Here is a 27,634-nt window from a genome sequence, read left to right on the forward strand (position 1 = left end):
AAATTCAGAAATAAAAAAATGAAGTTAAGCAATAAAAGGTAAGGAATAGTATGTGGATTGAGAAGTGATTTTTAAATCATTAGGAAACTTCCTAGTATATAATTATAAAAATACTAAATTAAAAATCACTTCTGCTATGGACTTTCCTCCATTGTTTCACATAAATTTGTATACACTCTGTTTTCATTTTCATTCAATTAACAAAAGTGTGTAATTTATCTTGATTTTTTCTTGACGTAATTTTCTTCAATTTTGAGTTGTTTAATTTCCATGAATTTGTGTACTTTGCCATTGTAATTGGTGTTAGTATCCATCTTTAATCTTTGATGGTTTTATAAGACATAGGGTGTTATTTCAGTTTTTCTATAGCTTTTAAGCTTTCTTTGTGTCCTAGTATGTAGCTGATTTTGGCAAAAGTTCCATGGGCTGCTGAGAAGAAAATGTATTTTTTTTGTGTTCGGTGAAATGTCCTATAGATATCTCTTAGATCCTTTTGATTTATCATGTTATGTAACTCCATCATTTCTGTGTTTAGTTTTTGCTTGCATGGCCTGTCTTTTCATGAGAGTTGGGTTTGAAGTCACCCACTCTCACCGTGTTAGGGTCAATATATGATTTTAGGTGCAGTAGTATTTCTTTTATGAACTTGGGTGCTCTTTTGTTTGGTGAATAAACATTTACACTTGTAATATTCCTTTCATAGATTTTTTTACAATAGGTATTTAGTATCTTCTTCTGATTAGTCTTGTTTTGGGATTATCTTGTTAGGTTTAAATGGCTATGCCTGCTTTTTATGCCTTCTTTTCTTTCCAGTCATGCCTGTGATAAGATTTCAACCCTAACAGTGGCCATCCAGCATCTCCCATTAAAGCATCTAAGAAATTAGTCACTGAAAACTAAAATAAACCTATATTATTCTTAGTCCTTGTGTTACCAGGGGTTGGATCTAGGGTCTTGTACATGATGGGCAGATTATCAGCCATCAAAATATGTGCTCAGATACTGAACCATATCCCCAACCCAAACTCTATTCTTTTAAGAACTATATTCAGGTATTTTATTACTGTAAATTAGAGTCTAATTAATATTTTTCCTTTTGACTATGTTGCCTTTATAGTGATAAAAGTCGATAGTTAACTTGTTTCTTCTACTGCTTTTGTATAATAATTACTTTTATTGCTCTTTTCAGCACAATAGAAGAACAGATTTAATTATTTTTTCTTAAAGTTGAAGCAAAAAGTATGAACTTTCTAGAGGCAGTTCCTAAAAATTTACAGGTACACTTATTGATTAATGTGAATCAAAAGAAAAAAATTGTATAAGAAGAAACATGCATGAGAGCACAGACATGGAAAGGAGACTTGCCACAACAAGGACAGGTAAGATAAGTTGGTGTCATTGAAGGAACACTTAGTATAAGCAAGTGTATGTCTGCCTCCATGCAGCTGACAACAGCCCACTCATAAGGTTCAGGAGAGAAATAGAGTGTGGAGCCCTCATGGAGGCCTTGAGAAACCCCTGTAATTTGAAAAAGTCTCCAATGAGGTCCCTTGTTTGGACCCGTTTCCAACACCAGATCTTTTATAGGCTTCTCCTGATCAAGACCTTGGGGGACAGAATAAGTTTTCACACCAAGAGTCAAAGCAATGCATTAAGTATAGAAAGTAGCAGGGCAGGGAACACACATGTGAAGATTCATTGAAATCCAGTTTCCAGTAGTGTTTTCATGGACTTTGTGGCCTGGGAGAATGACGCTGTCAAATCTCCCTCAGGACAAATCTGGAGTTTTGGTGCTGCCCTTGAGACAGTGAGGTTAGGCAGCACGGGTCTTCCTTTAGCAGCCCTACCCATACTTCTTTCCCTTAATTACTACTGTGCTTATCTTAGATCATGAACCTGCCAGGAGATAAAAACAACTCTTAGACTCAAAAATCCATCCAGAACTGCAGGACTCAATAAGACTCCTCCACATATGGATTGTATGGGAGACATAATGGAAGTTTTATATTCTTGCTTCCTGAGTATCTCATGCTGAATTCTCAGATGATCATCTGTACCAGTCTCCCTCCAGGAAGGACGATCAATGTCACAATAGAGGAACCTTTATGCTTTGATCTTAGTGATAGCAACCCCACCCTTCAGAAGAACCACCTTCTCTTTTCCTCAGTATTTAGACAACTTCATCCTCCAAAGAAGCCCAAATCACTTAGTGCAGTCTGGAATCTGTGTCTTTTGGGTTTGAAGGTAGGTAACAGTTCTAGTTCTGATTTAGGCAAATGTGTATGGAGGCTTTGAGTATCCAGATACAGATTCAAGACCTCAGTTGCCTTTCAGTTATGAGATTCTCTGATTTTTGACTCATTCCTATCTGTTCTCTAGACACCTTGTATGCACTCCAGCTTGTACAAGTGGGGGGGGGGCAGTATCAATCACTGTGAAATGCTGATCAGACTGGTGTTAATAGAATTCTAAGCACTAGATAATGAGTCTTACTATTGGCCTTTGACTAATCTGGATTTCTACAACTCCTAGGGTCTCATGAAGATCCTTAAATTAATGGGCCTCAAAGCAAAATTACTTAATATCAGTTGGGGTTTCTCATTCTACATGAGTGCTACATGAGAAACACAGGAAAGCCAATAAGAATAAATTTTGAAATTTAAAAACACTGAGTAGTGACATAGAGAAATATTTATGTAAGCATGCTTCCAAATTTTCTGGATATCACTATTTTACTTAATCCCACTTTGTTTCTCCTTTCTGAAAGTTTTTAAGCTTTGCCTCAGATGGATTTTGAATCAATACCCAGTGTCTTTTTTATATATGAAGAGAGTTGTGTTTTTCCTTTTAAATTTTAATTTTAAAAGAATTTCACACTTGGGTTCTGTACTTATATCCTCCCCAAACATCATGTCCTCCACAGCCCTTCCAGGTCAGAGATGCTTTAATCTGTCTTATTCCTTATGATGCTTTCTATAAAGCAAATTATCAAAGACTAGAAATTACTGGCTTGTCTGTTGTCCATTTATCTGATGTGTGATCATAATTCAGAAGTCAGAAAATACATTGAATGCTATTCCTGGTGGCCATATCACACTACCTGCAATAATTCAAAAGAAGGTTTAATTTCTTTAGAGTGGCTTCCATTGAGAATCCATCTATTTCTAGGCAACTAAAGAGAGTACTTAGAATGGAGCTTTGGAATGCCACATTGGGAAGTGGCTTCATCTTGGTTGGAATTCTGGATGGCAGTGGATCTCCTGAACTGCTCTGTGTCACAGTTACTGCCCTGTATACATTGGCACTGGCCAGCAATGGACTGCTGCTCCTGGTCATCACAGTGGATGCCCGGCTCCACATGCCCATGTATCTTCTACTTAGACAGCTCTCTCTCATTGATCTCCTCTTCACATCAGTTGTTACTCCCAAGGCTGTCATGGATTTTCTTTTGAGAGACAACACAATATCCTTTGGAGGCTGTGCCCTTCAAATGGCTCTAGCACTGATGCTGGGAAGTGCAGAGGACCTTCTTCTGGCCTTCATGGCCTATGACAGGTATGTGGCCATTTGTCATCCTCTGAACTACACAATCTTCATGAGTCCTAGGATCTGCTGGCTCATAGTGGCCACATCGTGGATCCTGGCATCTCTGACTGCAGTAGGTCATACTGTGTACACTATGCACTTTCCTTTCTGCATGTCCCAGGAAATTAAACACCTGCTCTGTGAGATCTTGCCTTTGCTAAGGCTTTCATGTGTAGATACTTCTCAATATGAGCTCATGGTTTATGTTACAGGGGTGACATTTCTCTTACTCCCCCTTTCTGCCATTGTTACTTCCTACACACTAATTCTGTTCACTGTACTGCACATGCCCTCAAATGAAGGGAAAAAGAAAGCCCTTGTCACATGTCTTTCCCACTTGACAGTGGTTGGGATGTTCTATGGAGCTGCCACTTTCATGTATGTCCTACCCAGTTCATTGCACAACACCAAGCAAGACAATATCACCTCTGTTTTCTACACGATTGTCACCCCAGCTTTGAATCCCCTCATTTACAGCCTGAGGAATAAGGAGGTTATTGGGGCTTTGAGAAGGGTCCTGGGCAGATACATCCTGCCAGCACACCCCACTCTTTAAGGAGGATGTGTAGCTTGCCTTTCACCAATTCTTCTCCAACCCAATTGTCATATTTGACCATTCTTTAATGTTAAAGAATTATAATAGGTGTCTGAGATGATACATATACTTTTAAAGTTTTCCTTTACTTTTTACTGTCTGCCTGGTATATATAAAGGCCTTAATAGGTAGTTGAGAAGCACCCAGATAAATACCAAGTAGATATGGTTTGCATTCGTTTTCTCTTTCAACCTCATGTAGCATTGAGACAAAGCATTAGGTTTGAACTGAGAAGTCCCCAGTAAATTCTAAGTACAGTACTCACTTTAATCTGTATTCTTAATTATAAATAGTGATGAAGTTGTACAGAAGATATTTTGGATTTCTTTAGAAGAAAATAGTTTGTGAAGAAAATAATAGGTGTATGATTACAGTTGCATGCCTGATCTGAGAGATATTCACATTGATGTTACAAGCAAGAGACTTAAATTAACAAAGTACAAAAAGGTTAAACATAGAACGAGTCATTTCTAGTTGAAACATTTAACTGAGTCATTTTTAAAAGTGTCATAAAATTACAGGTAAAAAATAAATGAATAAGACATAACTAAAAGTATCCATTTTAAGGCTAGGCATGCAGTAATATTAAAATATGTTTGAAGTCTTCAAAAGAGTGTAGCCTTACAGATACATAAATAAATTTGAATCATTAAAAAATTACACAGAACTCAAATTCTTTTAAAATGTTTTGTTTTTAATTTTGTGTGTGGGGGCTTATGCGTGTGTGTGTGTGTGTGTGTGTGTGTGAGAGAGAGAGAGAGAGAGAGAGAGAGAGAGAGTGTGTGGATATGTGTACATAAGTATAGGTGTCTGAGAAGGCCAGAGGTGCCTGATCTCCTGAAGCTAGAGTTGTGAGCTTACCAATGTTGGTGCTAGAAGGTGAGCTTGGGTCCTCTGCTGGAGCAGTATATGCTCTCCACTAAATATCTCTTCAGGCTTTGGAAGATCATACTATTGATGTAAGTGTATTATGTGCCTGTGTCCACAAGAGTGGGAATACAAGTTATTTAACACACTCTCTCCATCTAAATAAATGCGGTTTCACTCTATTATATAATTCATAGGTAGGACGAGATGTAGGAGAAATTGAGAACTTTCATTTGTGAGTGTAGAACCCCAAATGCCTTGAAATATGTGGATTCCATATTGTTGATAACAGTGCTTAGCATTCAGAAATTCTTGTCGGTACTGAAGTCATCTTAAATTGCTTAATCTACAAAACTAGACAATGATTTGAGAACTAAAGCAAATTTCTGAAATCAACAAAAGTCAAGCAGTTTATATTGAAATACCTACTATAATAATTCCCTATTATTTTTATGACACCTACACATGTTCTATTGAATTTAAATGTAAATATGATAAGTGAGTTTTATAATTTGAAATTCAAGGAATCTTGTTCATTAGTATGATGGAATATTTTAGAGTATTGATGAATGGGGGTACAGATTCTATGACTGAATCCTGTGCTCCTTGTCATCTGGAATCTTTGGACATTAGTTTTAAATTTGTGTATCTCAGGTTGCTGATTTTTAAAAATGTGAACACTGCTATCGTGGTTCCATGATTTTTTGAGTAGCTTGAATAAGTGATATATCATATATATACTGGGACCTCACAAATTGTGCTTAATCCATGTTGACTATTAAATGCATGAATTGAAGAATCTTAATAAAGTTTTTGTATTGTTACTTCTCAGAGAGATTATATAATCTTTATGATAAATAGTTAAGTAGACTGGAAATAAGGGGTTTCTTGTAAACTTACCAATTTTATGCTACTCCTCTACCTTTTTTATTATTTGTATTTTCCTACATCTCTTCTCTGAAAGATTCAATGTAACAATTTCTACGTTTGGAAAGAGAACACATCTAAGTGATGAAAATTATATGGAAGAATTGGTCTTCATTTACATTGCTGGTAGTCAAACCCAGAATGTTGTGTTGCTCTTCTGCCACTGAGTTTCACATGATCAAAATGGTTGACATTTTTGAGTATGTAGTTAGGAAAATACTGAAAAACACATCTGAAAGGCCTCAACTGAAAAACTGAAAAGGTCCTTGAATTCAATACTGCAAAATGTGTCCAGCTTATAAAACAAAGCTGAAGACTGGCAGTTTCGTGGGGGCAGGCACAGATATTAAGATAAGTTGAGAAAAAGATTTCTAGGAGATGCTTTGTGACTTTTCAAACACTGTACACTAGAGAGATCATGAAGTTACTAAAAATTGTATTTCTTGAAACAGGACAAGGTGATGCAGTTGACCCTTGAACTTTGTGTTAGAAAAAAATCCAGTGTAATTATTACTGCAAATATGTTGCTCATACTCCAGTCCATGGACACTAGGCAGCAGTAATTGTATTCAAGGGTTATTAATAACATACAAAAGAAGATGTGTTGTTGGTAACAATTTTGGAGAAGAGTTGGAAGGAACTAGTGGTGGAGGAATATGAGCCAATATATGTTGTACATATGTATGAAACATTCTAAGAATAAAATATTATGTAATAATGTCATACTCAGGAGAAATACATGCCGGTACTATGTTACCCAGGTGTTGATTATGGTCAGTAATACTGTATTATGAAGTTTGAACTACAAGAAGAGAAGATCTTCAATATTCTTGTCACAAAGAAAGAAGTGAACAAAAAGGTGGATGGTTATGTGGTGGGTGGAAGACCTGAGAGAAGTTGGGAGCTAGGAAAGAATATACTAAAAATATACTGTATAAATTTCTTAAAGAATAAATAAAATATTAGAAAACAATAAGTTAACATTTGACATGAATCACTACAGAATATTGGATTTAAGGGCACTTGCTGCTTTTGCAGAGAACTCAGATATCATCCCCAAGACCCAAATGGTAGCTCACAACCTTCCATCCATCAGTTCCATGCGCATGTGGTGCTCATACATACATGTAGGTAAACACTCATACTCCTAAAATAAAATAAATACTATTGTTTTTAGATAAGTTGTTACAGACCCAATCTGCCTTTGAAATATTTATATTTATGCCAATAGTCAAATACTGCTATCAGTCTTAATAAGAGAAACTGTTCTCTACAATGAAAGACACTGAATGTAGAGACACATGGATGCTGAAGACATTGAGAATAAGTTAAAGTTGATTGCTTAGCCCTCAATAGGACAGTCATACCATTCACTACATATCTCAGGGAACAGTATAGAAGAGTAGGCAAGAAGAGCATAATAGTAGGAAGAGAGGGAGGACTGTGGTATGTTAACTTCTGTACAAAGTAGAGCCAATACAATAACAACATCACAGCAACAGCTACTGACAATAATGAACCTGGACAATATTTGGCCAGTAAACAGTCAATCATAGATCAGGGAAGGGTCCATGTGGCCAAACTGTTTCTTGATAAACTGAGGTGCTGATGAATTCTGGGAGGGGAACAGACAATGTCTTCAGCTGTGCACCCACTGATGATCTCACCATGCTATCATGAAGAGTAGCAAACATGTAGATCTCTGGTTAAACTCAGTGGGTCATAAACAAAACAAAAAGCTATGAATGTGTGGATGAAATTTTGCGATGATGATGATGAGAAAAGGAGTGAGATAAAAGAGAGTTGTAGGTGATGGTACTAATAATGTACTATATCTGTATTACGAAATTGCCAAAAGAACAAAATTATGAAGAAGCAAAAGGAAAGAAGAATTTCCTTGGGATTGAGTTCACGTGACTAGATAATCAGTGGAGAAGAAAGTTGATATAAACTCATTTTGTGATATTTATTTTTTAAATTAATTAGTTATTTTTGCATCCTGAACACAGCCTCCCTTCCCTCCTCTTTTCCTACTCCCTCCCCTCCTCTTCTCTACCTCCTGCAATACACCCATCATGCATATTCATGCAGAAAGAGAGGCCTCACCTTTGAGAAGCATGGCCTGTCAAGCTGCTGTAAAACCAAACACCTTTCCATGTATCCAGTCTGGTCAAGGTTATCCAGCATGAGGAGCAGGTTCCTAAGAGCCAGCCAAAGCACCAGGGACATCTACCCAACTCCATAAAGTCCCTCTTTCCAATCATAGTGATATTTCTTTTACTATACCAAGAGGTTGAAAAATTGTGCCAATAACTGAAAAGCATGAGGTTGTAGGAGTTTTGATGCTTGATATCAGGGTAATTAGCACAAATTTATATTTTAATAATTATAGTTAAGAGCGATGGAAGAAACAGTTTCAAGGGGGAAATAACTATAAAAGAGCAAAATTTGGGGGAAGTCAGTGAAATTTAGAACCAAGATCATAGAGGATATTAGTCAGTGGTAGACAGTTGTCATGAAGGAAACTAATGTTGAAACACAGGTGCAAGTGGATAGGAGACTCAAAGAGGGAAAAGGAGAGGGATTTTCAGTTGAACACTGTTCTAAATGAAGTATGGGACAATGTTATCAGATGAGACCAAAGGTGCAAATTTTTCGTAGAAGGGAGAATGTGAGTGGTATAGCAATATGGTTTCTCTGTGCAGAAGAGGAGGTAGAAAGGTTGAGAGATCCAGAGGTGAAAGGAGACTCCAAAGGGCACAAGAGGGCTGATGCACAAATGAACTCACAGAGACTGTGACATCAAACATAGGACGTGCACAGGTTCAGGACAGAAAAGAATCCTGAGAGATGGGAAAGTCGGTACAAATTCCCAGTCCCAACCAAGAAGCTATTTGCAGTGGACACACGCCGGAAGAAAATGAAGTGATCTACCATACTTCAAGGGAGGCCGCATGCTCAGTATTAATTTGCCAACATAAAATAGACTTCATGTTTTTATGTGCTCTTTTTATATTTTTTGGTCGTTTATTTGTTGCTTTGAGTTTTGGGTTGTTGTTGTTGCTGTTGTGTGTGTGTGTGTGTGTGTGTATAAGAGATAGATGGAGAGAGAACATGAAATTGGGTGACACTGAGGAGAGGATCTGGGAGGAATAGAAAGAATATGATCAAAATACGTTGTATGAAAACAAGGGGTTTTTTTTTGGTTTTTATGAGACAGGGTTTCTCTGTATTGTTTTGGAGGGTGTCAGTCCAGCCTGGCCTCAAACTCACAGAGATCCGCCTGCCTCTGCCTCCCGAGTGCTGGGATTAAAGGCGTGCACCACCACCGCCCGGCGAAAACAAGTTTTAAAACCAGTAAATATACAACAGGAAATTTCACAAAGGAAAGAAATATACCCATTTTAAAAATGCTCTAAAACTCACAGAGCTAAGTGACTGCTATACTTGAATGGTTTTCTAAGAAGAAACGTAGGGCATGAAGCTAATATAATATTGACAGAACCTAATAATCACAGAAGGAAAAAGATTCACCAGGAAGACTATGTCAGTTTTACAACAATAAAGCCAACAGACTTTATATTCTTCTACTGGCTTTATGCAGTCATGTTTGATATCAGCAAGTGAATATTTGCACTTAGTTTTCATTAAGTTAAAAATAAAGTCACAGGGTCTCTGGGAGCTGTTTTCAGTGCTTTCTAGAAAAACAAGTGACTAAAGACTGAGAAAAGAGTATGAGTATGAGGAAAAAACTGGGTGAGAGAGGAGAATGTCCTGACCTAGAGCCATGAGAGCTGAGGCTGGTGTTCTGTGTTACCTGGGAATTCTGAGCAATGGAGTTCTGGTTGCCACCTACACAGGCACACACTCACACGAGCACAAGCATGAGAAGGGAGAAGTGAAACACAATGGAATGGAAACTATCAGAGAAGTTTCAATAAACCAGTGTTGATGCTACTTAGAGATCAATGAAGGAAGACTTGGTATCAGCTGATTGCTTGGGTACCTCCCTGCCATTGGTAACAGTCCCCACACAAGAAGCACGGGAGGGAAGTAGAGAACAGAGCCCTCCCATGGGGAGTAAGATACCTTTGCTACAAGAGAGGCTATACAGTGGTCTCTTGGTGCTTATGCCTTTCTAGTACAGTATATTTATTTAGACAGGGGCTCCTGGGCAAAGCCAACTAGGGTCATAATAGGTGTTCAGAGACTGAAGCCACTTTAATGGATGAAGTATGTAGAAATTCTGGGCAAGGGGGATGTGCCTGGGAGGATTCATTAAATCTACTTTCAGTGGGCAGCATTTTCAGGGAAGGCCATGCCGCTTGGGATGAAGACAGTCAAATATCCCTCAGGACAAGATTAATATTCATTGTTGCTCCAGGGATAATTAGGCTAGGCAGCAGTTGGTCTTCTTTGCACAGCCTTGCCTAACCCTCTACCTCCAAATTCCTTGGGCCTTATCTTATTTCATGGACCCTTTCAGGAAAAGAGATAGAAAAGTCAGTTTATGGACTAAAAATGCCAGATTTGATTGTTGTTTTTGTTATGACAGCCAATTATATGATAAACAATGACTTGACTGTAGCCAGATGGACTCTCAATGTAGTCTTGACTTACACTTCACTGACAGCTATGGACATTGAACGCTAGTCCTCCTAAGTCAATATTTTATTTCAGGGCTCAGAAAAGTCTTCTTTCTGAAAGAAAAGGTGAGAACCATGCTAAGGGATTCAGTCATTCCCTTCCTCAGGATTCTCTGCTGAATCTCAGCTTGCACCCGTATCTTTCACAGGAAGGAATGGCCAGCAGTGGCTGTGACTACAGGACTGTGTGAACTTTGATCCTAGTGACAGCTGCTACAAGAAACACATCTATTCTCTTGAGCATTGTGAATCTCTTCAGCTCTGGAAGCAACCCTACTGCACTTGATGTTGTTTGTAATTTGTGCCTACTTGTGTTAGAGGTAAGGGTTCTGTCTCTGATTCAGGCAATATGTAGGGGTCAAAAGCCTTGAGAAACAGCATCAGATGCACACATCTCTGTCATAGACTTTCTAGTTCCTCTGACTTCAGAACACAATTGTTCTTACATCTGTGGATACTTGAAATCATTCTTCCCCTCTGGCCACAACTAAGTTGTGAGAATTACTCAGGCTGGCTCCTGATAAACCTGTCAGTGCTTACCTTTGGTTCAACTGAATGTTCCTGGACTCCTGGAATCTGATGTAGACCCTGAATGAATAAAATTCCCAAATAAGGCTATCTAGTGTTATTTTGATTGACACTGAAAATAATACAGAAAAACTAATTGTAATCAATTAAAATTATTGACCACACTGAGCATTGACACAGAGAAGGGCACTCATGCAAAAGTGTTTCCAAAATTGTAACTTTATCTGTTTAATTTCCTCTGACCATTTCCAGGAAGCATGGTATTTGTTTCTATGTTTATCTCAGCCTAAGCTGAAGTTCTTGCCAAACTGACCTCCCTCTTGCTGGCGTAGTGTGTATGTCCTGCCCTTTCTCTCTAGAGAGCAGAGGGAAGGGACAATGAACTGAAAGGAAAGCTGAGTCTTGACGAACAGGAAGTGGCAAGGAGGTAGGTTCTGTAGTTCTGGTGACTACTTAACTCCAGTCCAGTTTTTGTTTCTCCTCTTTGAAACTTTATCTAGAGACTGGGACAGAAAAACGTAAGGAATGTTCCAGGTAATTATCTTCCTCACTTTATTTCTCTATCCACACATCTTCTATTGAATATATAGAAACCTATGTATTTGGAAGTTTTAGGCCAGTCTGGTTGGCAAAGCCAGCTCCAGGCCAGATCTACATAGTGAAATCCTATTTCAAAAAATGGCATCTGAAATCTCATATGTAACAGAAACAATGTTCAGAATTGGCCTTGATTGTGCCTCTTTGATTATATATATCATCCGAACTGCTCTTTCCCCTTCCTCCTCTCCTCCCAATCTCCCCCCCCAACTCTCCTGTGCCACCCATCTACTCCTCCTCTATTTCTATTCAAAAAATTGCAGATCTCCCAAGAATATGAAGAAAATATGGCATATCAATTTGTGGTGATACTAAGCATCTCCCTTCATATTAAGGCTGGACAATGCAACAAAGTATGAGGAATAGAGTCCCAAAAGCCAGCATAAGAGTCAGAGACAGTCCTGCTTCCATTGTTAGGAGTCCTATAAGAAGACTAAACTACACAACTGTAACATACATGTAGAGATCCTAAGTCAGTCCCATGCAGGCTTCCTGGTTGTCAGTTGAATCTCTGTGACCCACTTTGAGCCAAGATTAGTTGATTATGTAGGTTTTCTTGATCCCCCAAATTCTACAATCCTTCCTCCTCTTTTCTGAAGGATTCACTGAGCTCTGCCTAATATTTGGCTGTGCCTCTCTGCTTCTGTTTCCATCAGTTGCTGGATGAAGCATCTCTGATGACAACTGAGCTAGGCACCAATGTAGATGATTCTTAGTAATTGAGGACATGTAGCTTGAACTGGCCATCTCAAGCAACCAGAAAACCTTCTATCTACAATCCATCCTGCCTACAAGATGTACTGGGGCAAAGATGGAACAAAAATTGTGGGGGTGGCCATCCAAAGACTGGTCTAGCCTGGGACCCCTGCCATGAATGTGAGCCTATGCCTGACACTTCCTGGAAGACCTGAACCCAGAGGCTGGATAAACCAGAGACCTAGGGTAGAACCAAACATGACTGGATAAAAACAATCAATGTAACTATGCCTAATGATATTTTTTTATATTTTAAATGCTTACTTTCTGTTTATTAATTAATATGTATGTGCCCATGTGTCTACTGTATGTATGTATAGGACCCCTGGAAGTCAGAAGAGGGTGTCAGATCTCCTGGAGCTGGAGTTGCAGATGGTCAGCAGCTGTCTGATGAGGTGCTGGGACATAACTCCAGCCTCCTTGTAAGAACAACAGTTACACTTAATGCCACCCTCTTCTTCTTTAAACAGACAAAGACACTCTTCCAGACAGTGTTTGTGAGGTAAGACCTGTGCAGTTCTTGATGCATTGAAGTTCATTCTGACGGAAGTGGATCGCATTACCTCACAAAGTCAGGGTTTGGGGGCTGTATCTTTTCAAAGACATGATCTGAGATAACTATGAAAAAAACTGAGAGTACAGGAGCAATGCTATAGAAAATGTAAAGAAGAGAACGCATGTAGTGATGAATTTTCCTTTTGTCTTCTGGACTGTTTCCTACTATAAACTAAGAAAATTACACACCCACGCACTTTGTTACTTCTTTCTTGATATCAATTTCATATGAATTCAGAGTTTAGTGGAGTCTTCTTTTGCACTTCTAAGACTTGTGAGTTCAGGAAACCAGTTTTCATGCTTAGATTGATTCTCTGAATCCTAGCTGATGGCATAAATTGGGATTTTTCAGACAATATTTTTTGGTAACTCACTCCAATTATCATGTAGTCTGAACACAAAATCTTCCATGAATTCCATCTGTTTAAGTTTTTCCAACCCCTCCTTCCTATGCTATCTTTGTCTTCAAATGAGCAAATATCTTTGGTGTCGTTCTTTATGATAAAAACCACCTTTGATTTCTGTCACTTCAGAATTCTATTCCACCTCCACCCCTGCCCCAAATGAGCAGTACACTCAGTTAGTATAGGGAGGTTTTTTAAGAATAAAAGAAAGCTAATGGTCTAAGAACTCAGGACAATGAAATAAAATTTCAAAGTTTCTTTATGAATCAAACTTAAAAATCTGAACTGTAATCACAAGTACACTTTTGCCAGAGCCAGAATTTAAATCAATGTCTGTGTATTTGGGTATTTGAAAACACGCATGCTTACATCTATTCACACAGATACTTAATTGTTTGTAAGTATTATATTGATACTTTAAAAATAAATTATTATTCTTTTTACCTATGTTATTGATATTATAGGAATATCAAAATTGAATAAAAGCATTTCTGACAGTCAGAAATCAGACAACTAACTTAGTTAATGAAAATAAAATAAAATACATTATATAGTTCTCCTATTGACCAGTACACAATGCCCTGCTACAATTCTAAGGTGGTTTGAATTCCCTTAGAAAGGTGTCTACTAAGACTCTATCTCTTTCTAGGCAACTAAAAAGAGAACATATAATGGAGCCCTGGAATTTCACCTTGAGAAATGATTTTATCTTGGTGGGAATCCTGGATAACAGTGGCTCTCCTGAACTGCTCTGTGCTACATTCACAGCTCTGTACATGTTGGCCCTGACCAGCAATGGACTGCTGCTCCTGGTCATCACAGTGGATGCCCGTCTTCATGTGCCCATGTACTTCCTGCTTGGGCAGCTGTCCCTCATGGATCTTCTCTTCACTTCTGTTGTCACTCCTAAAGCTGTTATAGATTTTCTGCTCAGGGATAACACCATCACCTTTGAGAGCTGTGCCCTTCAGATGTTCCTGGCATTAACCCTAGGTGGTGCAGAGGACCTCCTTCTGGCCTTCATGGCCTATGACAGGTATGTAGCCATTTGTCATCCTCTGAATTACATGATCTTCATGAGGCCAAGCATCTGCTGGCTCATGGTGGCTATATCATGGATCCTGGCATCCCTGATGGCTCTAGGATATACCACCTACACCATGCAGTATCCGTTCTGCAAATCTCGGAAGATCAGACACTTGCTCTGTGAGATCCCTCCACTGCTGAAGTTGGCTTGTGCAGACATCTCAACATATGAACTCATGGTTTATGTGATGGGTGTGACCTTCCTTATTCCCCCTCTTTCTGCTATCCTGACCTCTTACTCCCTAATTCTGTTCACTGTGCTCCATATGCCCTCAAATGAGAGCAGGAAGAAAGCCCTTTTTACCTGCTCTTCCCATCTTACTGTGGTTGGAATGTTCTATGGAGCAGCCACATTCATGTATGTTCTGCCCAGTTCCTTTCACAGTCCTAGACAAGACAATATTATCTCTGTGTTCTATACAATAGTCACCCCAGCTCTGAATCCCCTCATTTACAGCCTGAGGAATAAGGAAGTTACTGGGGCTTTAATGAGGGTCCTGGGCAGATACATCATGCCAGCAAACCCTACCCTTTAGGAAGAGATCATGACATGACATTAACTATTTCTTCTCCAAACAATTTTATATCAGCCCCTTTTAATGTAATAGTCTGAAAGGATACACATGCCGAAGTTCTATTTTCTTCTGTGTAACTAATGTGAGTATAAACCTTTAAACTGAACTCACTTGGCAACTACCACTGTGGTTTTGGAAGCCCCACATCACAAGGGAGCTTAGAGAGTAAAATATTTGAAGGAGTATGTATTAAGTCTCACTTTATAGCTGGGCACCATTCCAACATATTACCAAGAAGACATGGTCAGGATTCACTTTCCATTTCAAACTCACACAGTACTGAGATACACCATTCATTTTAACCTGAGAAATCTTTAGCAGTCCCTAATATTTCTTGATGCACATTCTTAATTATTAATAGACAGGGGGATGCAATGAAGATAGTTTGTACTTCTTTGGAAGAATGAAGTTGGTTGAAAAATGAAGGGTGTGTATGTGACTACATTTACATTTCTAACCTGAGGCAATGCTCACCTTGACAGCCCAGGGAGAAATACCAATGTAGACATAGTAGACAGTGTCAAGAAGTGGAGCTTTGCTTTTTGTGAAAGTATAATCAGAGAAAATGAATGAAGTTAGAATAGAAAATATCTAGGGTTAAAAAGAGTACTGAGACAATATTATCAAGAGAAATCTGTTGCTATATATTATTTGCATTATTTTAAAAGTGTATCTTCATAGATATACAGATGTGTTTAGAAACATCAGAACAGTAACAAGGAGGCCTTATTCCAAAAGTGGGTGTATGCTTGTGCCTGTGACCACAATAAAGCAATTAGAAAATATGTCATTTATTCTCTACCTTAAGTAGACTTCAGTTTCTTACATCACTTGCATGAGAAGATTTAAATAAGGACAGGAACTTTAATTCATGTGGTTAGAAGCTCCAAGGTACTTTGGCTCATGAAAATGGTACAATTGTTGATGACAGTGCTGAGAAATTTCTTTTATCTTTACCAAGGCCCCTTAATCTCTTGCTAAATGTCACAGAATAGCTAATTAATTAGATAAATTTCTTCATTAAAAACAGAAAAATGAGTAGTTAATAAAACATCAACTATTTATTTTCTGTTTTGTAATGCACATGCATGTTACTGAGTCTAAATGTAAATGATAATTAAACTGTGTTCATCATATAAAGTTTGGCTATTCATTATCATAATGGGATATTTTAGAATATTGATAAAAAGGAGGCCAGAGCCCTTGGTTTTGCAATCTGATTCTCTTTATCTTTTGTATATCTTCATACTAGGAATTAGATATTTTTATGCCTCAGTTTGCTGTTCTCTTGAACTGATTATTACTTTAAACCTATAAAGTTGAACCTTATGCTTCCAGTAGATTTAATCAGCTAATAAACATCTACATTTAGACCATAGCCTGGTTAATTGAGATGAATCTATGAGAGATTTTATATAATTAAGGAGAAGAATCACCAAAATACTAAGTCATTTCATTGTGTTTTTTAAAACAGTGAATTATGGAACTGATCTAGAACCCCTGAATATGGGTGTCAGTGAGGAGGCCTAGATAATCTATGGGGCCTTGGCTAGTACTTATTCCCGGCATACAAATGGACACTGGCTGTCCATTCCACAATGAGGGAAGCTCTCTCAGCCTGGACTCTTCAGGAGAGCCTAGGCCTTGCCATGAATGAAATGACAGACTCTGGAAATCCTCCCTGGAAGGCTTCATCCTCCCTGGGGATCCAGGTGGAGATTGGGTGGGGAGCTGGGGATCCTGGTGGGGGAGTGGGGAGGAGGGGGGAGCGGGAACTGGGATTGACATGTGAAGGAAGCTTGTTTCTAACTTAAATAAAAAAGGAAGAAAAAAACAAAAACAGTGAATTATTATGATCACCATAGTCTAGTGGGACAGACAGAGGTGACCCCCCTGTAAATCATCCCGGATTGCATGCTACTCACCCATTTTACATTATTTTTTCTGGTAACTCTTCTTGAAAAGTTCTGTTGTCTTCAATATATAATTATTTTTTAATTAAAAGTATCAAAATAGGTACAAAAAGCAAAGCAAGGCATCTTGGGAAACATGGGAGAAATTAAATAGCAAAATTGAGATAAAAGGAAAAGGGAGAAAAGAGGGAAGAACCAAGTAAGAATAAGAAAAAAAGAATTATGAGACAAATGGACCTCCAAAAATACAATAAGCTTGTTTTGTGCTGGCCATCTACTGCTCAGCATGGAGACTTCCATCACCTGTGATTTGTTTACCCAGTGAGACTCTGTTAGAGAAAGCTAATTGTTTTCCTTTGCAAGCAGTTATCAATTGCAGATAGCTTTTGGTTAGGAATAGGGCTTTTGTCTGCTCCCCTTCTCAGTGCTGGGACCCCATCTGGCTTAGACCTGTTTAGGCCCTATGCATGCTTCCATTGTCCGTGAGTTCCTATATGTGCCAGGCCTGTTGTATCTAGAAGGCATTGTTTCCTTGATGTCTTCCTTCTTCATTGGCTCTTAAAATAATTTTTACCCCCTCTTCTACAGAATTTCCTGAGCACTGAGAGGAGGATTTGATGGAAACACCCCTTTCAGGTCTGAGTGTTGCAGTATCTTACACTCTCTACACTTTGTCCATTTCCTGTATTTTTTTTCCGTCTGGTGCAAGAGGAAGTTTCTTTTCTTCTTTTCCTTTCTCTTCTCTTCTTTTCTTTTCTTTTTTATTTCTATCTCTCTCTTTCCTTCCTTTCTTCCTTCTTTCTTTCTGCTTGTAGGGATCTGTGTTCTTTTTTTGTCATTTCTTTTACTTTTTAATTTAAATTAGAAACAAGCTTGTTTTACATGTCAATCCTAGTTCCCTTTCCCTCCCTTCTTCCCCTGTCTACTACCAACCCCCCCCATCCCATCCCCTTACTGCTCCCCAGGGAGGGTGAGGCCTTCCATAGGGGATCTTCTAAGTCTGTTATAACATTTGGAGCAGGGCCTAGACCCTCCCCTGTGTGTCTAAGCTGAGAGAGTATCTGTCTAATGTGGATGGAGCTCCCAAAGTCCATTCGTGTCCTAGGGATAAATACTGATCCACTACTAGAAGTCCCATAAATTGCCCAGACCTCCAAACTGACATTCACATTCAGTGGGTCTGGAACAGTCCTATGCTGGCTTCTCAGCTATCAGTCTGGGGTTCATGAACTCCCCCTTATTGAGGTTAGCTGTTTCTGTGGGTCTCTCCAGCCTGGTATTGACCCCTTTGCTCATTACTCCTCCTCCTCTGCAGCTGGATTTCGGAGGTCAGCTTAGTGTTTAGCTGTGGGTGTCTGCTTCTGCTTCCATCAGCTACTGGATAAAGGCTCTATGATGACATATAAGGTAGTCATCATTCTCATTATTGAAGAAGGTAGCCTCTTCATTTTTGCTTAGATTGTTAGTTAGGGTCATGCTTGTAGATCTCTGGACATTTCCCTAGTGCCAGATTTCTCTTTAAACCTATAATGGCTCCCTCTATTATGGTATCTCTTTTCTTTCTCTCCTCTATTCTTCCCCTGACTCAATCTTCCTGGTCCCTCATGTCTTCCTCTCCCCTCCTCTTCTCTCCTTCTCTTTCTTCTAACTTCCTCTCCCCTTCTCTCATGCTGACGATTATCTCGGGAGGTCTTGTCCTTTTCCCCTTCTCCAGGGGACCATATGTATGTCTCTCTTAGGGTCCTCCTTGTTTCCTAGCTTCACAAGAGGAAATTTCTCAGATGATGGCTGAGAAAGACACTTATCTATGAGTATATCATGATATCATTAGGAGTTATTTTGTTGCAACACTCTTTTAACAGAACAGTATTATTTTGTTTTCCCCTAGGTCCATGACCTAGCTAGTCTTGAGTTCTTAACCATCTGAGCAGTGTTGGGCATAGGTTCCAATGTTTTGTCTGGGCATTTTTAAACACTACACATATTTGTGTAGGTACATATTAAAATTTTTTTGAAAAGTTGTGCCTATATGCATGTATTCTGGGAATAACATATGAACTGGACCAGTTCTATTTAGCAATATAAATGTATATACTAGCACTCTCTGTCTATAGCAATTAGTGAAACAATGTCCTGAATTTGAAGGGGAGGGATGTGTAAGAGACTTTGGAGGGAGGAAAAGGAAGGAATAAATGTTGTAATCAAATTATAATCTTAAAAATAAAATAGAAAAATAAATACTCTGAAAACTATTCTTAAAACTAAAAAAAATAAAGCTTTTAATATTTTAAAGACAACAAGATAAAAAATAGTAAGAAAAAGGAAAGGCAAGAAGGGAGGGGGAGTAAGGTGGATTACTACACATCATTTGCAATTATTGTTTTTAAAATCACACTATCTGGAAATGAAATTATTATAAATAATCATACCACAATGTATCAGAAAGCAAATCATGAACCATAATAAGAAGTAAATATAACAAATGAGACTATGTTAACAAACAAAAGTGTTTCCTTTATTCTTCCAAAGTTCTGCCACATTTCTTTGGAATATATTTATATATCCCAGGTACATTTCTGGATGCTTTTGACTGTGACATAACATAGAACATCTTCCTGGTTTGTGGGGTTGTATTTTGAACATGGACTTTATTTCTTATTATAACAATTATAGAAATGTAAAACAGAACATATTTACGAGGTTAAAATGTGAAATAATAGTTTTGTTTACAATGGCAAGGGTCAAATCCTGGGTCTTGTTGGTATTAGGCAAGAGCCATGCTATTGATTTGTATCAACTTAGCCCAAGTGGTAGATTCTGAGACTATGCAAATAGCTTGGAAATCAGTGAAATATAAACCAGAAAGTCTATATTGAAAAGTACTTTAAATTCTATATTAAAAAATGTGTCCTCACATAAAAATAATTCGAAGACATTATTGGAATGAACACGAAAAAGAAGAGAAGATAATGTAGATTCTGCTAGACTCTCATATATCTGTAGGCATTTGAACTTTATCCTATAGACCAAAGTTTATATAACATGAATCTAAGGGTTCCTGAATTACTTATTGACAATAAGTTCTTAAAACAGTGGAAAGGTGCTGCTGTTGACAATTGGAATTACTCTTTAAAATGAATCCTTCATGTTTCCTAACACAATAAAAATGTTTTGTGGGTAACAAAATAACTTTGATATGTATTCTTATCTGGTCACATTTGGATACTTACATTGTCAAATAATGCAATAAAAACATTGACGGCATTATGTTGTTTTATCTTCACAGTGACTGAAAATTAAACTATAAGCAACTGCCTGATCAGGCCCTAGCCTGGGCAGAATTCTTTTCCCTCAGATAATGGCACTGTTGCTGCAATTAAGGATAGTTTTAACAAAATCTCTATTGTTCTAATAGCACTAAGGATTCAAAGGCTAGGGTGAAAACTTTGGGGTGCAGAGTTAGAGTAGTAACAAACTAAATGTCTCTCTTTGCTGGCTTTCCCAGAAGCTTTCCTCCTTCCACACAACCCCAACTCAATAAATAAGACAACAACAACAAAGAACCAAAAGAAACCTCACTCTATGCTTCTTCCTTCTTGCCAACTAGTTGCTAACCCTGCATCTCTCTGAGCCCAGGTTAATTTTATTTGATTAAGGCAAATGTAACACATTTTTACTTAGTTAAACAAATGTAGTATAAAAAATGTAACACATCTTTGCTTAGTTAAATATTACATAACAGCAATATCCTCAAGTTAAATTTATTTTATCTCAATGCAACATACTTTCTCTGACAGTAATGAGCAAACATTTTCTGTTACAGGTCAGATAAATATTTAAAGCTTTGGGGATCATATTGTCCCAATCTTGGATCAGCTCTCCTTTGACAGCAGGGAAATAATCATGGCATGCAAAACCAAACATATGACAATAAAAGAATATTTGCCAACCTGGAAGGCTGTCTGTGACCTCAGGGTCATCATTTCTGAACCCATCTCTACTACTGAAACTAACAAATATTTAATTTTAGTAGTTTGAAAAGTAAGCTATATTTTCACATAAAAAAATCCCAGATGAAGGTTGGAACTGTTAGGAATGTGGATCCAGACTGACAGAGGTCTGATCTTTGGAGACTTCAAGAATAGCTGCCTCAGCATCCAAGCAGCAGTGCTCTGGTGGTTCTTCAGCACTGTTCGCTGTCTTTAGAGCAGCTCAAACCACCTGCTCACATTCCATGTAGTGAAACACAACCATGGTGCTCCACATTCTGCAAACAAAGGCTCAGGGACAAAAGGAATAGGTAATAGAGTGAAGGATGATGGAGAATTTAATTTATTCAGACATTGAAACATATATGGAACTGATTTTAAGGTATTTGTACATGTGAGTTAGTAAGTCAGTACAGATGTGTATTCAAAATAGTCAGATATTTTAATGCTGGGGTTACTTATTCCTTCCTTATTAATTTCAAATCACATTTCACTATAGGGATACTTACAGAGCTACTGAGTAGGCTGTGTATGTTTAGGAATATAAAATAATGGACTTGATTATTATAACTAACAAATTAATAAAAGCTTTTAACATAAAATTTAATGCACAATGTTTATTGTGTTTAAGAAATAATGTGTCCCTTAATATCAAGAGTATTTAGTGACTGGTCCCCCATCCCCAGCAGATTTCTTCCACTGAGATACAGATCATACCAGCCAAAAATATATGAGTGGCCTATCTGTCAGAGGAACTGCATCATCTCTGAATTCTGCCCATGGCAACCCTTCCCCAAGCCCATGCAGTCCTGGCAAGTTCCTGCTGTGCTGCTGGGAAGTCCCCCCAGCCACAGAAGACTTCCACCTAACATGCCCAGGCCACACAATTCAAAATAGGTGTAAGTTCTGTCTGCAAGGAGAACTCTACTGTTTCCTGGATTATGTCCCCCTTCTCCAGGCCAATACCATCCCCCCAGCTAATCCCTGTCCCTATTTCTGCTGGATCCCTATCCCCAACTCCAGCAGACTTCCTCTACTGAGGCACAAACTGCACCAGCCACAACCACCCTCGATAGTCAATAAGCGGCCATATCCCAGAATTCCACTAGACTTTGTAGGCCCACATACCGTTCACATAAGTTGGAAGAAGAGCTCCAGCAGTTCTACTGGAGGCCAGGCTGGTCCTAAGTACTCCAGAAGAAGACTTAGGCTTTACTGAGTAAGGTAACCCAGTCGCAAAAAGACAAACATGGTATGTACTCACTCATATATGGATTTTAGACATGGATCAGGATAGTGCCAGTCTGCACTTTCACTGATAGAGAGTCTGGGAAACAGGAAAGAACCTAAAAGATATGCATATATGCATAGTACCCAAGAGAAGAGGATTGAGACAAGATCCTCTGAATGGATGGGGAACACGGCGAGGGGTGGGGGGGAGTGGGACCTGGGAAGAAGAGAGGGGGTGAAGAGGAAGAGAGTTGGTCATGGGGGAACAGGAAGTTGAGGGGGTGGGGGTAGAATAGGGGGAAGAGGGAATCATAGGATCGAATACAGATCAGGCACCAGAGTGACCTCGAGTGATCTAAAGGGATAACACCAATTGGCAAGCTAAGCAATAGTGGAGAGACCACCTCGAATGCCCATTCCTGATAATGAACTTGATGTCTATAACCATCCAGGAGCCTTCATCCTGTGTCTGATGGAAGCAGAGGCAAACACAATTAATCACTGAACTGAACCCAAGGAACCCAGTGACAGAGAGAGAGGAGTGATGAGCAAATTGGCAAAGAATGGGCTGGCAAAACCAGCAGAGACAGCTGATCTGAACAGGGGAGAGCTCTTGGACCCCAGACAGACATTGGGGAGGCCAGCATGGGACTGATCTGGACCCCCCAAATGTGAGTGTCAGCGAGAAGGCCTGGGCAACCTATGGGGCGCTGAGCTGTGGATCAGTGTCTATCCCTGGTATACAAACAGTCTTCGTGTGCCTATAGCACAAAGAGGGATGCTCTCTCAGCCTGGACTCTTAGGGGAGTGCCTGGACCCTACCCAGAGTAAAATGACAGACTCTAGATATCCCCTATGTGGAAGGATTTGGCAATAGGGTGGGAGGGTGAGGGGGAAGGGGAGTGTGGGAGAAGGGGAGGGAGAGGGAACTGGGATTGACATGTAAAACAAGCTATTTAAAATTAAAATAAAAAATGATAAAAAAATGTTAAATCCAAAAAATTCCTAACACAAAACATCTAGGAACTCTGGAACACTATGTAAAGGCCAAACTTCTACCTTCCTGTGTTGACTCTTCCACACCTGAGATTGTCTCTTCTATCTCTTGTAACGTGTATGAAAGGGGAGAGAAGGAGGAGGAGGAGGAGGAGGAGGAGGAGGAGGAGGAGGAGGAGGAGGAGGAGAACATGAGGGAAGAGGATGGTTAAGATGTGGGAAGGACAGAGAGGGAGAGCAAGGAAAGAGATATCTTGATGGATGGAGTCATTATGGGGCTAGTGAGAAACTTGGCACTAAGAAAATTCCCTGGAATCTACAAGGATGACCCCAGCTAAGAACCTATGCATTAGTGGAGATGGTGCCTGAGCTGCCCTTCCCCTGTAATCAGATTGATGAGTACCTGAATTATCATCATAGAACCTTCATCCAGCACCGATGGAGGCAGATGCAGAGATCCACACCTAAGCAACAGGTTGAGCTTCCAGATTCCAGTTGAAGAGAAGGAGGAGTGATAATATGAGCAAAGGGGTCAAGGTCTTTTCTGGGATACCAAAAGAGACAGCTTACCTGAGCTAGTGGGAGCTTACTGACTCCAGACTGACATTTATGGAATCTGCATGGGACAAACTTGGCCCTCTGAATGTGGGTGACAGTTGTGTGGTTTGGGCAGTCTGTGAGGTCACTAATTAGGACCAGGATTTATCCCTAGTGTTTGAACTGGCTATTGGGAGCCCATGTGAAGCCTTCCCCTCTCTGAGGAGTGGATGGTGTAGGGTTGGAGAACGAAAGAAGAGCAGGAGGAGGGGAGGGCGTGGGTACTGGAATGGTATGTAAAATGAGAAAAGATTGTTTTAAAATAAAAAAAATCATGTTGAAAAAGACCAAACTTAAGAATAATAGAAATAGAAGGGAATTCCTGCTCAAAAAATATTCAATAAAAGCATAAAAGAAAAATTTCGCAACCTACAGCAGGATCTAATTATAAAGGTACAAGAAGCTTACAGAACATCAAATATATTGGACCATAAAAATTAGTCCCCTATCCATATAATAATCAAAATACTAATCATACAGAATAAAGAAAGGATGTTAAGAGTTGTAAAGAACAAATCCAAGTGACATATAAATAAAGACCTATCAGAATTACACCTGACTTCTTAATGGATACTCTAAATCCCAGAGGAGCCTGGACAGACATCTTACAGAAGCTAGGAGACTACAGAGGTCATCTCAGACTACAATACCCAGCAAAAATTTCAATCACCATAGATAAAGAAAACAAGATATTTCATGACAAAGTTGAATTTAATCAATATCTACCCATAAATCCAGCCCTGCAGAAGGTACTAACCCAAAGATGTTAGCTATGCCCATGAAAACACAGGCAATAGATAATTTCACATCAGGAAAAAACAAAGAAGTGAAACACACACCACATACACACACACACACACACACACACACACACACACACTCCCACCACCATCACCACCATCCAAACCCAAGGAATGAGGAATAACTGTTCATTAATATCTCTCAATGAAGTAGACTCAATTTGCCAGGCTACAATGGATACAAAATACAAAAACACAGACCCTGGCCGGAAACCCACTCCTCCATCAGCCTGGGAGCAGGCAGCTGTGAGATAATGTTTACTGAAAACAAGTTTACTGAAAACAATCCAATGCTATAAGTTCCTGATAAGGGCTTGATAAGGGCTGCTCACTGAAACACCCTGACTTTGATCTTCTTGATGGCTAGCTACTTCTTTCTGCTCCCTGCTGTTCCCAATTCTGGTGTCAGAGATTTAACCACCAGCCAGGAGGAAAAGGAGAGGTGTGTGGGAGATGTGTGCATGTATGTATGGCAGAAGCTTTTCTGGAGGGAAGCGTTTTTCTTGGGAAGTTCTCCTAAGCCGATTTGGGGAGCATAAAGTTTTCTTAACACAACCGACTGGTCTCTGTGTCATCAATCCCGACCCCCTCGCCACGTTCTTGGATACAGGCTGCACAGGAGGCTCGGCAAGGATCCATCCTTCTGCTGCATACAAGAAACACATCTCAACAACAAAACCTGAATTTATCTCATTATTAAAGTGTTGGAAAAAGATTTTCCAATCAAATATACCTAAGAAACAAGCTGGCATAGGATCCTAACATCTAACCAAACAAAATTCTAACCAAAATTAATTAAAATTAATCAAAAGAGATGGAGAAAACACTCAATATTCATCCAAAGACAAATTCACCAACATGATGTCTCAATTTTGAAAATCTATGTCCTAAATATAAGGGCACTCACATTTGTAAAAGAAACATTACTAAAATTTAAATCACATATCAAAACCCACACACTAATAGTTGGAGACTTGAACACCCCACTCTCACCAATGGACAGGTCCTTCATAAAGATACCAACTTGAAATAATATAACAAATGTTATAACTCAAATGAACCTAGTAGATATCTATAGAATACTTCACCCAGAGGGAACTGAGAATGACATGTATAAAAAGTTAAATAAAAAAATATGAAAAAAAGAATATACGTTCTTCTGAACAGCATAGGGAACCTCTCCAAAATTGACCACATATTCAGTCACAAAGTTTTAACATATACAAAAAAATTTAATAACCTTCTGTATCTTATCAGATCACCTTTGATAAAAGTTGGAATTCAATAATAGCACAAATTATAAAAAGCCTACAGACTTATGGAAACAAAACAACTCTCAACTGAATTATCATGGGGGAAAGAATCAAATAAATGAATTAAAGACTTCCTAGAATTCAAAGAAATGAAATGTGAAACTTACCCAAATTTATGGGACACAATGAAAGCAGTGGTAAGTGGTAAGTTCATAGTACTAAGTACCTCTAGAACCTACATGACTCTCAACCAAAGAATGGCTGGAGAAAATGTGGTGCATTTACACAATGGAGTATTACTCAGTAACAAAAACAAACAAACAAACAAAACAATGAAATCTTGAAAATCACAGGCAAGTGGATGGAAATGTAAGAAACTATTCTGAGTGAGGTAACCCAGTCACAGAAAGACAAGCATGGTATGTACTCACTCATATATGAATATTAGACATAGAGCAAAGGACTGCCAGCCTACAATCCACACCTTCAGAGAAGCTAGGAAACAAGGAGGACCCTAAATGAGAAATACATGGTCCCCCACAGAAGGGGAAAGGGACAAGAGTTCCTGAGCAAATTGGGAGCATGTGAGAGGTGGGAGTTAGGAAAAAGAGAAGAGGAGAAGAGGAGGCAGGGGGAGAGAACATGAGGAATCAGGAAGACTGAGTTGGGGGAAGAATAGAGGAGAGCAAGAAAAGAGATACCTTAATAGAGGGAGCGATTACAGCTTTAAAGAGAAATCTGGCACTAGGAAAATTTCTAGATACCCACAAGGATGACTCCAACTAAGAATCTAAGCAATAGTGGAGAGGCTGCCTTAAATGCCCTTCCCCTATAATGAGATTGATGGCTACATTACGTGCCATCCTAACCAGTAGCTGAGGGAAGCAGAAGCAGACACCCACAGCTAAACACTGAGCCACACTCTTGGAACCCAGTAGTAGAGAGAGAGGAGGGATAAGTAAAGGTGTCAAGACCATACTGGAGTAACCCACAGAAACAGCAGGCCTGACCAAATGACAGCACATGAACCCCAGGATAAAGCTGGGGAACCAACATTGAACCCAACTAAGCCCTCTGAATGTGGGTGCTAGTTAGAAGGTCCTGGAAGTCTATGGAACCAATATTTATTCCTAGTGCTTGAATGGGCTTTAAGAGCCCACTTCCAATGAAGGGATACTCTCTCAGACCAGATATATGGAGGAGGACCTAGGTCCTACACTGAATGATGTGACAGACATTGATGATCCCCCATGGAAGGCCTCACCCTCCCTGAGAGGTGAGGGAGGGTGGGGGTGTTTGTTGGTGAGGATTATGGGAGAATGGAGGTAGAGGGAATTGGGAATGATATGTAAAGCAAAATTGGTTCTAAATTAAATTTTAAAAAGTCCAGGGAAAAAAAGAATTTGGAGAAATCTATTCTAATGACTAAACAGTACACCTGAAATCTCTAGAACAACAGCAAAAAAGTAAACACACAAAAAGAGGAGTAGATAACAAGAAATAATCAAAGGGAGGACTGAAGACTATAGAAACAAAGAGAAAAATACAAATAATCAATGAAACAAAGAGTTGGTTCTTTGAGAAAATTAACAAGACTGACTAATCTTTATTCAAAGTAACTAAAAAACAGAGAGAGAAAATTTCTAAATTCACAAAATCAGAATAAAAATGGGGTATAACAATGGACACTGAGGAAATTCATACAATCATTGGGTCATGTTTCAAAAACCTGTAC

At 39.0% G+C, this 27,634-nt stretch overlaps 2 protein-coding genes across 2 annotated transcripts; both read left to right on the forward strand.

Annotated features, from left to right (window-relative positions):
- Positions 1 to 3,190: 3,190 nt before the first annotated feature.
- LOC101832724 (olfactory receptor 2AG2-like) lies at positions 3,191 to 4,141 on the forward strand. The gene has a single exon (XM_005075734.1). The coding sequence runs from the start codon at positions 3,191 to 3,193 to the stop codon at positions 4,139 to 4,141; it is 951 nt and encodes a 316-aa protein (XP_005075791.1).
- A 9,990-nt stretch (positions 4,142 to 14,131) lies between these two features.
- Positions 14,132 to 15,082, forward strand: LOC101832991 (olfactory receptor 2AG1-like). Its single transcript, XM_005075735.1, has one exon. The coding sequence runs from the start codon at positions 14,132 to 14,134 to the stop codon at positions 15,080 to 15,082; it is 951 nt and encodes a 316-aa protein (XP_005075792.1).
- The last annotated feature ends 12,552 nt before the right edge of the window (positions 15,083 to 27,634 follow it).

This window comes from Mesocricetus auratus, unplaced genomic scaffold (assembly GCF_017639785.1).
Source record: "Mesocricetus auratus isolate SY011 unplaced genomic scaffold, BCM_Maur_2.0 Super-Scaffold_4256, whole genome shotgun sequence".
In the NCBI taxonomy this organism is placed as follows: Eukaryota; Metazoa; Chordata; class Mammalia; order Rodentia; family Cricetidae; genus Mesocricetus; species Mesocricetus auratus.